The sequence below is a fragment of the Rhododendron vialii genome, chromosome 1a, assembly GCF_030253575.1.
Source record: "Rhododendron vialii isolate Sample 1 chromosome 1a, ASM3025357v1".
Classification (NCBI taxonomy): Eukaryota; Viridiplantae; Streptophyta; class Magnoliopsida; order Ericales; family Ericaceae; genus Rhododendron; species Rhododendron vialii.
In genome coordinates, this window is record NC_080557.1 from 36,166,651 (window position 1) to 36,181,416 (window position 14,766).

General features: G+C 37.6%; 2 protein-coding genes across 2 annotated transcripts in view; both read right to left on the reverse strand.

The window, feature by feature from the left end:
- The window catches only part of LOC131336179 (uncharacterized), a 47,350-nt gene that overhangs the window by 4,368 nt on the left and 28,216 nt on the right, over positions 1–14,766 (reverse strand). The window lies entirely within an intron of this gene.
- The window catches only part of LOC131336171 (callose synthase 3), a 47,433-nt gene continuing 36,629 nt past the window's right edge, over positions 3,963–14,766 (reverse strand). The window contains exons 30-43 of the mRNA XM_058371908.1: positions 14,557–14,666; positions 14,319–14,444; positions 13,986–14,054; positions 13,115–13,304; positions 12,881–13,037; positions 11,396–11,515; positions 11,198–11,316; positions 10,983–11,066; positions 10,112–10,224; positions 9,745–9,974; positions 8,869–9,666; positions 8,723–8,773; positions 6,114–6,299; positions 3,963–4,575 (exon numbers count right to left, since the gene is read on the reverse strand). Coding sequence (XP_058227891.1) covers positions 4,327–4,575; positions 6,114–6,299; positions 8,723–8,773; positions 8,869–9,666; positions 9,745–9,974; positions 10,112–10,224; positions 10,983–11,066; positions 11,198–11,316; positions 11,396–11,515; positions 12,881–13,037; positions 13,115–13,304; positions 13,986–14,054; positions 14,319–14,444; positions 14,557–14,666 — 2,602 coding nt within the window. The 3' untranslated portion in view covers positions 3,963–4,326. The remainder of the gene's footprint in view (positions 4,576–6,113; positions 6,300–8,722; positions 8,774–8,868; positions 9,667–9,744; positions 9,975–10,111; positions 10,225–10,982; positions 11,067–11,197; positions 11,317–11,395; positions 11,516–12,880; positions 13,038–13,114; positions 13,305–13,985; positions 14,055–14,318; positions 14,445–14,556; positions 14,667–14,766) is intronic.

Genomic DNA, 14,766 nt, shown 5'->3' on the forward strand with positions numbered 1-14,766 from the left:
CTTCCATCCACTTACGAAGAGGACTACAAGTTGCTTGTCGTGCACCACAAGCTGCTTTTCGTGGCCTAGACGGTGTTGATTATGAGTACTTTTTATACAGTTTCGAAGGACAGCCATGGAGAAAACTTGATGACTCTTCTCACCGACCGGATGCTTCGACTCCCCCGGTAATACTTAATGGAGTCTTGCACTGGATAGTTAATTGTTGTTGGTTACTAAATGAAAGTGGGATTCCCCCTTGCAACAATTCCATTATGATGTTTGACATGGACACTGAAGAATTTCGTTATGTGCCTCGTCCAGGAGTGAAATGTTCTACACAGAAAGCGCATACGTATGTGTGGATCTTTGAGATGAAAGGGAAATTAGCATTCTATCATGTGTGTAGTTTATTTGTCTACGTGTGGATGTTGGAGGATTATGAAAACTGGATTTGGGTGGAAAGATACTCGGTAAACCTCCATTTGGATGTGAAATGTTACCCGTTCCATTACTCACGTTAGTCCAAGTTATACAAACTCAATAATAACCCTCGTGAGCATTCAAAATGATGAATTGTTGTTTGACTGGGGTAGTGGGGTTCTAGAGTTGTATTCAGATACAACTTGAGTCACAGACTGTCAAGCAAATTAACGGAGTAGGGATGAAGCAAATGCCCCTTTTGCCATTTGGTGAATGTAGGCAGGGCAAGGCCCAAGAGGCTGCCGCCTTGGGCAGTTGGGCCTTTACATTTTTGGCCAAAAATAGGGCATTCCTTCCTAGATAAGTGTGTGTGTGTGTATATATATATAGAGTTAGGTTCCGGTGAGGGATCCCTCATTTTATTAAAATGCGGGACTCCCCTTCCCGATTGAATTTCGATGATCCGAGCCGCTCAAAGTAATCAGAACGTGATTTTAAAGGTCCCCATGAGAAATCAACAAAAAAAATGACCGGGAAGGGCTTCATCCGAGCAGTTTTCATTGAACGGTTCAAAAAAAATGAGGGATCCCTCACTTGAAAATTCCTCTATATATATATATATATATATATATATTTCTATGCGCAATTATAATACAAACTCCTTTAGTTGTTGGTGGTAAAGTGTTTGCTTTTCCACATAAGATGTTTGGGTTCAAATCCTAAAATTTCTCTATCACACAAATTGAGGCTGCTGTAATTCAAACCTGAGTCCACCTAATATTATTGCAACCGCACAAGTCATTAAGGCTGAAATATTTACCATGTTGAATAGTATGAATGAAAATGATATATAGATAAGTATTTCTGTTTATTATTTTTAAATTAAAAAATTTATGTAGGGCATTATTCCACCACTTGACCTAGGACATTCAAATACTTTGGGCCGGCCCTGAATGCAAGCGTTTTATCATGCCTTTTACTAAGACTTTCGTCTCAACAAGTGGTTTTAAGTGACCGGAATTCCAAATTTCAAATATTCTTCTAGGTCACTTTTTTCCTTTTTCATCGTATAAGGATTACAGAATTCAGAGTCTTTCATATGGTTTTTTAACAGTTTGGATTGTTTATGCATGCACAACAACATTCTTATGCGTCAAAAAAAAAATCATTTACAGTATTTTAGAGAAATGATATTCACTCTTTTTTTATATATTTACACCCCTTTTTTTCAACTTTTAACAAAACAATACATATACTTTTAACACTAAAAAAACAGCGTGAATATCAAAAAGTGGAGTGTGAAAATCGGTTAGTTCGGTTCGGTTTTGGGGTGTTCAAGACCGAACCGATCGATTCAGGGTAATATAGCTCGGAACTGACCCCGATCGGAAAAACAATGGACCGAAATCAGTTCTGGGTGGTCCGGTCCGATCAATTTTTTATGTTCTTTTAGGTTTTTGGTCTAGTGTTAAGATTCAGATGGACGATTGAGATTGAAATGGATGGCTGACATTTGTTGTTTTTTTGAAGAGGACGACTTTGATTGATTGGTCCAAATCAGTATGATATTTGGGGTATATCGGTTCGGCTTGGTTCAGTCTGAAAAAATTTCCAAGTAACCAAGACCGAACCGAAAATTGATCGGTTCAGTTCAGTTCGGATTTTTTCAGTCCATCGGCTTTTCTTTCACAACTAGTGAAAATCACTCCAAATATTTTGACTAACATTGTTATTGTTGTTTAATGCACAAGGAAAAAAAATCACATTGGTATTTTTTTTGGCCCGTGCATCGAACGAACACAACGCTATTCGAGAAAAAAAGTTGGTTTATTTTTTTTCGACTTTGTGTTCGGTGCACGCTAGCGATATTTTTTATTCTATGTGCATGATGACATATATATCTAAAGTGCGAAAAAAATAAATTCAAATTAATTTGCAATTGTGAAAAATGGTAGATGAACAAAGTGAATAAAAAAAAAACTAACTAATTAGTAATATTTATTTATCTATTTATCTAATACTCCCTTTACCCTATAATCTCTCTCTCTTCAACCCCATGGGGTAGGCTCGAGTCGAGCTTTCGGCTATCGAGTTTCGTCCCGTGTATGGACAAGATCACCCCAGTTGAGATCCATGGCTACCTTGTTGCCACATAGACCAACTCAATTCTCATACAAAAAATCATTGTTTTACTTTTACTCCCACCAATACATACTACACCTGATTGCGCCAAAAATGGTACACACACATTACGGGCGAAAATCCTATGTGTACCGACCATTTTTGGACCGAAACCGTACCAACGGCCGCGCGCGGCCGTCTCCGGCCACCGGACGGCCGATCCGAGCCACATATATACACGAAAAATAGGGTGTTTAGATCAAGCACCCTACACACATCGGATGACGTTGATTCCCGCGTGGGGCCCCTCGGTTTTTTTTTTAAAAATTTTTGGACGGCTCGGATCGGCCGTCCGGTGGCCGGAGACGGCCGCGCGCGGCCGTCTGTACGGTTTCGGTCCAAAAATGGTCGGTACACATAGCAGTACTCCATTACGGGCCAGTTTGGCAAATAAGCTAAATGACTTTTTTATTATTATTTCTTTTTCTTTTTTTTTCACATTTGTTGGTTTCAGGTCAAATTTTCTTGTGGATAATTGGTTCGTCTCAACGAAAAAAATCGAAAAAATACAACATTATTATCAAAACTCAAAAATTTTGAACAAAATTAAAAAATTTTTCCTTATTTTTTGTCTTTACTAATGTTTTTGAATTTTGATCTTAATTTTTTATATTTTTGATTCCCCTCATTGAGACATATCAATAATCTACAAAAATTTGACATATAACTAACAAATGCAAATAATCCACATAAATATGACGAGTACATATAGTATTTTAAATTATGCTCAAAATTAATAATAAAAATATTATTTATATATTCTGTCAGAGTGCATGTCTATTGTATGCTAACTCACCTTTCAAATTATTAGAAAGGTAACAAAATACAGTTTTGAAGCCAACTTTTGTTACTTCTGCCGGAGATGCTTTAACATACCGACCTGGCGACCTTTATACCACAGACAAATGTTGGTTGATGGCTCAACTTTTAGTTATGCCTAATGCTTTTTTACTCAAAAAATCAGTAGACCTTAAAATCCAAGCAATACAACTCCACTAGCTCAAGAAAACCTTTAACAAGGAAAAGGAAAACTAGGAAAATTCTTCGAACCTGATTCTATAGGAAAACCCAGAAAAGATTCATGTAAATCCATCAGAAGAGAAACTGATTCAAAAAAAAAGGCATCTAGAAACTAAACCAGAGACCTCTAACACCAGAGTCTAGCAACAAAGAAGCTAACCACCACATTCAACTCCTTCTGGAGTTCACTTTCTTCGGAGGATGTCACTTTACACCAATCTCCATGAAAAAAAAATAGAAGTAGCGATCAGAGGGTTGGTGTGCCGGTTCCCCAAATCTTTTTCCAACCCAGCTCGACTAATTGCAAGAGAGAAGACAATTGAGAAGCTATGTAATCACATGATGCATCTAGCACAGTATTACGCAGAAAACTATGACATTTAAATATACCTGCATTCTGAGGTCTGGAGTTCAATACAGACCCATTTTGATAAGCGTTTTAACAATCTCAGCTACCAAATTGGCTTCATTAGACTAATGACTCGCAACAAGATAGAGTCCTAGGTAAGTCCGACCTAATTTCAAAAGCAATAAAACATACAGAGGCACGATGAAAATGGTTCCTCCTTGAGTAAGCAATTCTAACTAGTTGTAATACTCCAAAGAGTAATCCATACACGGCAACATCCCATCAGTTAATAATTACATAAAAATGCCGCAGACATAATTACAATAAGTTACCACAGGTAATTACCATAAACAGTGCCACAACTAGAGCTGAAACTAGTCCTTGTTACGAGAAGAACGATCCTTCCTTTGGCCACCGAGAATACGCGAAATCTGTAGACCTCTGCTAAATGCTTGGTTGAACAACATACGAGTCTGAAATTCCGAGACAAAAGGAAACCAGGCGAGAAATGCAACAGGGGTGAAAAGGAGCAATCCCATGACAATTTCATAGCCGCGAGCGAGGGTACGAATTGATGCCCAGAACCCAAATCGATGTACAAGAGGCTTGCAAGCTTGTGCTATCTGGTCGAAGGGAAAATAGAACAGAAATTGAGCATATGCACAAGAAGAAACTGTTCCAAGCAATAACTAATCCTTGATTAGAAAGAGGAAAAAAGGGATAACAACAAGCTCCCAATAACTAAAGATATTGCAACAAACAAATTTTGCATGGGAATACACTATACAGTTTTCCAAACTTAACACTCTATGAAGTCATATTCATGCTTTTCCAGAAAGAAAAACAATTGAAGGTAAGAGATTTCATTTCCATCGAATGGAGTAATTGTTATATTTGCATGAATTGTATCGCAAAACCAACCGTGAATAGTACGGTTCAGAAAATTTTTGTCTAATCCTTGATTAGATTTGTATTGTTGTATAAATCATTAATTGAATCGCAAATTGAATCAATAATAGAATCGTGAATCTTGAGATTTTAACAAATATGCTTATCAACAAGACAGTAAATATGCTACGTTGAGCTTGCACCTCATTACATGTAAGGCTCCATTTTGAACTTTTGATCATGGATTTGTGGAACCACACATGAGAAGAAAAAATGTATTTATTGTGTTTCCATCCCTCATTTTATCCCACCCCAAAATCCATCTTCCAAGAACAGCCTCAAGAGGAAAATTAAAACTCCATGTAAAGGATCTAAAGGTGTAGTATTTTTTTGCACTTGCAAAAGAATGTCAACGTTATAACCTTGGCAGCAGGGATCGTTCAAAGACCTATAAAGCACCGCCACTCCTAACTGCTTGGTGTATCTGTGTCTGACACTTTGAGGACACCCGTGTCTCAACTTTGACAGGGATGGAAACAGGACATGGATCGATGCATAATATTGAAAGCTTATTTCAAGGTTATGATATTCCCAAAATATAAGGGGAAAAGTAGAGATAAATTAATTTTGACCAAATAAAACTCTCGTTTGACTTGTAATTATTTACAAAGGAAAAATTAAGAATTATAAAGATACTATTTGTTTTTGTTATTTCCAGATGGAATGTCCGTTCGAATAACTACTAAATATATATCCTAATACTTATACATATTTTTTGTTGTGTACCTCGCCGTGTCGGTATCCCCATTTATTTAGAATAGATTGTTGTCTCTTGTGTCCCTTGTCCATATCCGTGTATATGTGCGTACATGTATGTATCCCAAATTTTTTGTTGTGTCCCTCGCCATGTCTGTATCCTGATTTATTTAGAATTGTCATGTCCTGTGTCCCTTGTCTATATCTGTGTGTGTATATGTGCTTCTTAGGCTGAATCTGGTCATGCACCCGACACAGTTTGTGTTCCAAACCGAGAGGGTGGCTAGCTGTGTGAGAGGAGGATCAAGATCGGTCATCAGAGCAGCAGGAGTAGTTGGGAGCAGCAGCAGCAGGAGTAGATTGCAACAGTAGCAAACTAAGTGTACAACGATGATATCCAGAGTTATTTTCAGTGTAACTAAGGTTAGAACCAGGAGAATTTATTTCTAGTTATTTCCAAAGTGTAAAAAGAACAAAAAAATAATTGCGCAAGGTAGATCATATATATTTCACTGACCAGAAGTAAACCCCAGCCAGTTGGCATGAACGCAAGAATGCACACTAAGATATCCTGCATTGTCATGTGGGGGAGCGCTATCAGAGTAACAAGAATTGAGACAAACGTCACGAAGATCATTCCCTTGATAATCCGGAACATGAGCTGAAAATTTGCACTGAACTTTCGCCGTCCCACAGAAACAGTCTGACAAAGGGGAAAGTAATACAAGATTTAAACAGCAAGTCATATATGCCACTTTAAATAACACATCCCATAGGGGAGCAATTTGTAAATTCAAAAGACACGGGATATTGTGAAGAAAACCCATTTGCCAAAACAAGTAGCCGATGTCACTTTTTAAGTAGTTAAGAAATTAAACACGTCTTATTACTTAACATCTCATTCCTACTCTTTCAATCTAGCTGGCCAGGAATAACCTCAATTCATTTATAAAGGCCCATGTTACCTCGTTTGTTTCAACGTATTCTCAGGGCATCTCCAACCTGCAGTCAACATCTTCATTTCTCCAAAATGTGGAGGAAAAACTAACTCCAACCCATCCTCCAGTATCTCCTCTATTTGGGAGGATGGGATTGATACTCCAAATATGGAGTGTAGAAAAAGTATGGAGGATCTCCTCCATTTTACAATTTACCTTTTCCAAATCTCATTTTATCAATCAAATGAGTATGTGCACATTTATTTTTAATAAAATTGGTATTATTTAAGATATATTCACTTTATCTTTAAAATAAGACCAATAACGAATGGCGAAAGAACATAAACACCCCCTCAACTATCACTTTTTCTCACGAAAACCCCTTCACATTTAAAAGCGCCCATACAGACCCCCTCAACTAATCTCCGTTACCCAAGTGACACCCATCCGTCTCTAAACCATTTGTGATGAACCCCCTCATCCATAAATCGGACAAAAATACCTTTGTTGCATTACGAACATACACCCCCTCTAACCCTTCTCTTTCTTCCCTCTACAAAGAACCTCCAATCAAAACCCAAAATCAGCAAACAAATCTGAAACTTTGGTTCATATATATATATATATATATATATATATACACACACACACACACAGTTACAATCAGGTAAGGGCGCCCTTACCTTGTTAAGAGGACCTCCCATTTTCTGATCAAATTTCGATGATCTGAACCGCTCAATGTCTTCAGAACGTGATTTTAAGGGTACTCACAAGATATCGGCAAAAAAAATGATCGGGAAGGGCTTGATCCGAGCAGTTTTTGTTTGTTTTTTATCGAACGGTTCAAATAAAAACTGCTCGAATGAAGCCCTTCCCGGTCTTTTTTTTTGCTGATTTCTCACGGGTACCCTTAAAATCACGTTCTGAACACATTGAGCAACTCAGATCATCGAAATTTGGTCGGAAAATGGGAGAAAGGGAAAGCTCTTACTGTAATACGGTAAGGGCGCCCTTATTAGAAGTGGACTCATATATATATATAGGGGCCGGTTCCACCCACACAATTTTTTTTTAAAAAACACTCCATCTCAACCATTAAAATCAATGGTTAGATTAAAACTTAAAAGGACTATATTCTCCTCACCCCCTCTCAATCACAGGTAATCTCTCCCTTTCCATCTAAGCGATTCTCTCTTTATACCCTAACCAACTAACCACTGGTTCCAGTAACCTTTTTTTTCTCTCTCCTCCAATACACACTCTCTCTCTCTAAAGAAAAGTTAAAAAAATTGAGATGGGAAAAACAACGCAACAACTGTCGTCGACTGCCACCACCATTCTCCTCCACTTCTCTTCTCCCACACCTTTTTCCTTTCCCTCATCTTTTTCTCTTCTCATTTCTTATCAGCAAAAGAACCACCGCGGCACCTACCGCCGTCGCGCCACTGTTTTCACACTATTTTTTATGGTTATATACAGAAGGTTCTCTTTAAAATGATTGATGTAAGGAAAAAAGAAATTGTATAAAACGAAAAAAAACAATTAGAACAACGACTGATAGAATAAGGGTATAATATAAATGTTTGGGGGTCTCCGTGGAACAAAGTGATAGTTGAGGGGGTGTTTATGTACTTTCGCCTTATAAAAAAAGGGTATCTTAGTCATTTCCTCCATTCCGTTAACGGAGTTAGCATTTTTGCGTTTTTAGTAGTTGAGGAGGTTTGTATGGGCGCTTTTAAATGTGAGGGGGTCTCCATGGGAAAAAGTGATTGTTGAGGGGGTGTTTATGTACTTTCGCCATAACGAATATTATTAATAAAATTTTGAAACACGATAATTTGAATTTCGGAGGAAAGTGGTGAATGTTTGACATTTGGAAGGAGGTTTTTTTTTTTTTTTTTTGGAAAAATAGAGGTAGAAAATGAGTATCGGATTGGAGTTGGCTTGAATGCAAGAATTCTCCAAACCCTTTTCGATAAATTATTGCATTTTAGATCTCTCAAATGAAAAATAAAGGTGAAAATAGAGTATTGGATTGGAGATGCTCTTATGCACCAGCAATAAACAATCAGACACAAAAACCAGAAAATTTCGTATCTTTTAAATTATGCTTTCTCAGAACATTCATAAAAAATAAATAAAAAATAAAAAAACATTCATAACAAAAAAAGTAAGCAAATTTTCTCACCTTCATCACAAATAATATGAGAAAGATAACCAGCCATGATATGCCATATACCTGAGACCAGCAGAAAACAATTATAAACATTCATATACAATGTTACGACCTTGAAGTAGCACAAATGCATCAGAAACCTCCAGTGATTTACATACCAGAAAACTTTTGGTATGCTTCGTGATGGTCAAGTGATAAACGAGCCCATACTGATAGATAAAAAATCGTATAGCTAACAATATCTCGGCAGCAATACCACGCTTCCCAGAATGACGAAGATGTTCCTGTTCCTGCTCCCACCAAGATTCCCAACTTTTTTCTGGGGGTACACCAATACCACCCCGATTGTTTATCCACTTATTCCAATCAGTCCAATCATCAACAATCTTTTGCCACTCGAACCCTGAAGGATTGAAGAGAAAAGGAGCGAAAAGCCAGGTGCCCACCATGAACCACATTGATATTGTGATCAGAACATAAGCAACTGAACCTCTGTAGGAAACACCAAACATTTGGTAGACAATCAGCAGAATCATTAGCTCAAGTCCTTTGACAAAGTGGCTACGGGAGTAGAGGCGATAGTTCTCAGCAAACTTGGCATGAAACACCACAAACCCACGACCTGTAGGCCTGTATTTTGCACCTCCATGGAGCAAAGTCCTTCCGTAATAGTGGGTCTTCGTTCCTAGAGAAAACGTGAAAAATACAGGAGCCAGTTGTAGCTGCATAAGTATAAACTCACTTAGTGCAGTTCGGAAACCCCTTTCCAAGCCAATCTCCATCACCATAGGCAAGGCCATCAAGAATCCAATTTGCACAAATGATTGAGAAGCAAGAGCCACTTGGAGAGGCTTATTGTCTCGAATTCCAGGTTGTTTGCTCAACCCCTCCTCAAGTCCACTTAGAACCAGATAAAGGCGTCCGTAAAGGAATACATATACAGTGAGAACAGTAATCTGCCAGGAGTCAAAGAAGCTCAGAAAAGCAAAAGAAAATCATCGCAGTGAATCAAATATGGTTTAATAGCAACATACCAAGGTACTAAAGTAGGAACCAACTGTTGTAAAATAACATGACAACATTCGGAAAAAGTCAAAACGGTGTCCAAGTCTGTATATATCCCGACTCAATGTCTGCTCTCCATTGCCATTAGCAATTTTTGCCTCAAATTGAGAAATCTGGTTAAGGCCCACATCTCTTCCTTTCCCCACTTGTATGTATTCATGATGAGTAACATTTCCCTCACGAAGTGTAGAATTGAAGCCTGCAGTCATGGTGCAATCATAAGGGCAAAGTAAGCAATATCATTACTACCCCTTCCATCCCCTGCCGAAAGAAGAAAAGGGACAAAAAAAAAACTGGAAACAATGATACGTAGAGAACTTGAGAGGATGAGCATACCAGCAAATATATCCTCACTTAAGTTAATAGTCTTGGATGCCTTGCTAACACCCCCTCTTGCCAAGTGAAATAGCCTATCGAAAACATCTGGATGACCATAGTGAAATCGAACCCTGAATGGAAAATAACAAGGAAAGTAATGAATGCACACGAGATACAAAAAGCACAAAGCACAAGATAATGAAGACATGCACAGTTATCTCTAACGAAACTGTCCCTAGCACAAAAAAACATGGATAAGCATCCATGCAAACACAAGAAATGAACACACAGGCTCTTCAAAAATGAGGAAATACTGAAGTTTTTGGCGTGAGAAAATAAGCTTTTCATGCAAAAAAAAAAAGTCATTAAGGACCAACAAAAAGTAGGTTACCCAAGAAACACCATAGTGCCGTCTGATTTATGTGTTAGACATCAAAACCAACAAATAATTACAAAATGCCAACTATATACATTAGAAGATATTTTACTTCGCCACTCTGCTGTATTATATGTAAGCATAGTTCCTTGAGTGGTTCATTCACAATGTTATCATCAGCTCAGATCTTCAAACCAAGACAAAAGACGCGTAAGGCCCGCAAGAAGGTATACTTTTTCATTCTTCACTCAATTCTACTCTTTCTAGGCACCAAATGCAAACCTCAATTTCACAAAACCAACCTGAACTTTTTCTTCTTTTTTTCTCTTTAGATTAGTAACCAAATGTTTATTCGATAAGAATGGCATGACATCTATACAGGTTGGAAAGATTGACGTTCTATTCTAACCATTGACTGCCCAAGTGTATCGATAAAGAAAAGAAAGTACGAAAAACTAAAACAAATTAGAAAATAAAAAAACAGAGTATCTACTCCACGACAAGAAACGTTACTTCAAAGGATCTGCCAACAGTCTCTGACCAATGGTTACAAAGCTTGTCTCCTGGTTTGACATGAACCATGCAAGTGAAGAAACACTGCAGCAAACAGCAAGTCAACAATAAGCAATAACAATGGGAAAGGACAACAATTAACAGCAGATAACATGGTGTTTGTATTGTCTCGAAAACCCCAACATGGCATTGATCCAACTAAAGATTGTTCATACCTGCCAGTAAAAATGTGCTCCCTAAGTCCAAGTATTGAAGGGAATCTCACACCATCATGCTTTTTAAGGAATTCTTGAAGCAAGTTCCTCATCTTCAAAGCTTCTTCCAGGTAGTTGTCCTGGATATGGTATTTTAACAGATGTAATATAATGCTGAGATATTAGGTTGAAACAAGGGACTCTATGACAACACTATACCTGATTCATATCAATTGTTTGCAAGCCTTCTCCACGTGTGAAGATTATGGCATGATTCTGATTTTCAGGCTTTCCCTCGCCCAAGATAGCAGGTCCCGGAAGTTTAATTCGATATATAACCTGTGTACAGAGATTGAGGTAACTATTTAAAAAGTTTCTCATCCCACACTGATAAACTGCGGAGCCATTTTCATATGAGACGTAATTGGGGTCCAAGTGTGTTTGCAAAGAATAAGCCCAAACCTAAAAGTACCTCAGGTAGGCTCCTTTCCTACAGGTTTCATAACTAAAGCCTTCGGTATTTATGGAAAATGTAAGCCAACCACTAGGGCCCACTGTACTTCCTTCACTCTAATTGTCGTAATCTAGATTTTCCTAGATCCTAGTGCAGTCAATCGTTGGATTTTACAGGTTTCCCGCCAATTAAGAAATATTTCTAACACTACTAGTTTTCTAGGCCTCGTGAAAGTTAGATAAAAGAACAAATAGAGTCTGATCCAGTAGTTTACTATGCTTAAGAGTCAAGGTTGACCATCAAATTAGATTGTACTGATATCCCAGCTGAAGACAATTACTTTCTCCTTGCTTCTCAGCTCTCACACTGTCCATAATTGTCAATCGGTATTAATTAGCTTAGCCTGGTGGAAAAGAAACTTCACAACAGTTCTGACTTTAAAAAGCAAATTGTCAAATGCATAGAGCTTTGGCTTAGAAGAATAGCGTAGACATTTGGACTTGGATTAATAACCACGATTCATGGAAAATTGATGAAAATTCTTGAAATCTCTGAATTAATTATTCAGAAAAATTAGGTAAAACTCCTTTGATGACAACTTCAAATTAGTACGAAAGTTAGTACTTGCCAGGTAGTGATTCCAAATATAATCTTATTATTCTTTTACATGTTGATCAAAAGATGAAGACAGACTTCAGGTGTAAAAGATATTTACAATGTCGTATCTCTATTTTCAATGTTCTATACATATGAAGAGCATACTTGGGGAAAAAAACTACTGCTATAACTTTCTTTTACAAAAATAGGCCAAGTATTTACTTGGGAAAAACATTAGTGCTGTGACTTTCTTTTATAAATATAGGCCATGGCCAAACCGCATAAACCGTGTGCCTCCTTCCTCTATATTATTCTTCCTTTCATTATGTACATTACCTTTTAATTCGTATTTTTAAGTCCATGCACTAATCAAGCTTCTAAATAAACCAAACCCATCATAACCATTTAAACACAGATGAGACTTTAAATTAAAACCATTATCAGTAAATCTAAAATGTGCACAGGGAAAAATTCAATTCCAAAACCATGTCATCACCACAGCTACCGAAACAGAAGGACTACAGTTACTGAAAATCTATTTGATTTTACAGACCATCAAATTTGAGGATTGCAAATAATTTGTTTCAGGTTCATACTTCAAACATCATATACCACGATCATCTATTATCTTTTAATAGAGGCATAATTTTTACCTGGTCCAAATTTTGTTCTGGCTCTAGAGTATTACTTGACTTTGGCAAAGCAGCCTTCACTAGAGAAGAATAGTAAACTTTCTGGTTAATTTTTTTTGGTCCGGCTTTGCTGGGTTCTTCAACCTCATCGATGAAAGCTACACGGAGGGATGGATACCTGTGACAAGAAAACATATTGACTAGAGAAATTATGGAAACAAAAATATCCACAAGCAACTATAAGGGAAGACCTACGTTGTCATAAGCCTAAGAATGTCTTGTGCACGAGGATTTCCAGATCGTTTGTCAATCCCATATTGCTGACATGAGACCACATATGTGAACTTCATATCAGCTACTGCTTGGCATTGTGCCCACAATGACCTTTCTCCATTAACCTGATCCTCCATATTTAATTCAACAGCCTTAATGCCTTCCATCAAATCTGATCACAGGGAGTCATCAAGTAAAAAAACCACATATTATTTCTTGTTGTATCATACTTCATTAATCAAACAAGTAGTAGCCTATCACTTCTCTCAACACTAAGAGCATCTCAAAGGGAAATAGCAAAATCAAAACAAAACTACATTTGATAGCCATGACAGGCACTCCAAGGGAGATAATAAGCTTGGTACACTATTTTGGTGTAGCTCTCTCGCTCTTCAAGTTTAAGGAGTCCGATCTCAAATTGTCTTATCTTCACATTAGTAGGTTATGATTGGCGAATAGATATTTTTTCTAGCAAAGTGGGTCACTTGAAGTCATAGAAGTATACACCAAAGTGAGTCATCTTCTTCTAGAAGTCCAAGATATTATCTCTAGATTGGTTTGAGCTTTCCATTCCAATATGAGTGTTTTCGGCCCTTTTTTTGTTTACGGGGTGGCATTCCATTAATGCCTTCTTATTAATATTATCTCTTATCAAAAAAAGAAGACAAAGAAGTATAAAAGTTTGAAGTTTGAAGAGTCCCTTGGAGTGCACTTGTTGCAAGTGGCTCTTCAACTTTCCACATGTGTCATCAAAGTTAAATTTTATACAGAAAATTGCTACCTTGCTTGGAGATGATATAAGTTGAAGAACTGCATTACAGAAAGGATTCAAAAGTTTTCAGGAGGACCGTACCTTCATCCTTGGCCATATCCAGGAAGGCCTGAAGCTCCAAAGCTTTCCGGTAATACATCATGCCCCTTACTGGCAGTTGGAATAAGGTCAGTACAATGAACAGTGAATGAGATATTGAAACACACTTCACCACCCCACTACCCCCGCAAAACGCTGAACGAATACACAGATGCAAAGGCATGTATCTTCACGCATCGACACCCGAGCAAGAAAAAAACACTAAACCAATGGTAAATGTGTGACCTCAACAAAACCCCCACCCACTTAAAGAGACACACAAATAGAGATGACAAATGTAAAAGATCGACAGCTAAGTACAGAAAAACATTGTACCAGTCCTAGTCAATGTTTGGCCTCTATACGACGCCCAAAGACGCAGTTTTTCTTCAAGCTCATCTGATGCTTTAAGATATTCTTCATTGCTGCAGTTTACTCGCTCAAGAAAGTTGTTCCATTCGTCTGCAAGAGTTATTTGATACAACTCAGGAAAAAAAAGGAGCTTGAAATGCATGACAAAATAAAAGAAGAAAGACCATAACTAGCAATGTTTCTCACATACTAACCAACCAACCTGGAAAAATTTTCTGCAGGTAAAAAAGGATGGAAACCCCATCTTCATTCTGGACTTCCAATTCATTGAGTGAGAAGAGAACATCTTCCGCGCAGTAAGGAGTCAAAACGCTACAAGAGAAATTTCCATAACAAATACATAAGAAATTGATCATGGACCCCATAAACAAACAATTCATCAAAGTATTAGCACCCAATCGCTATTAGAGAA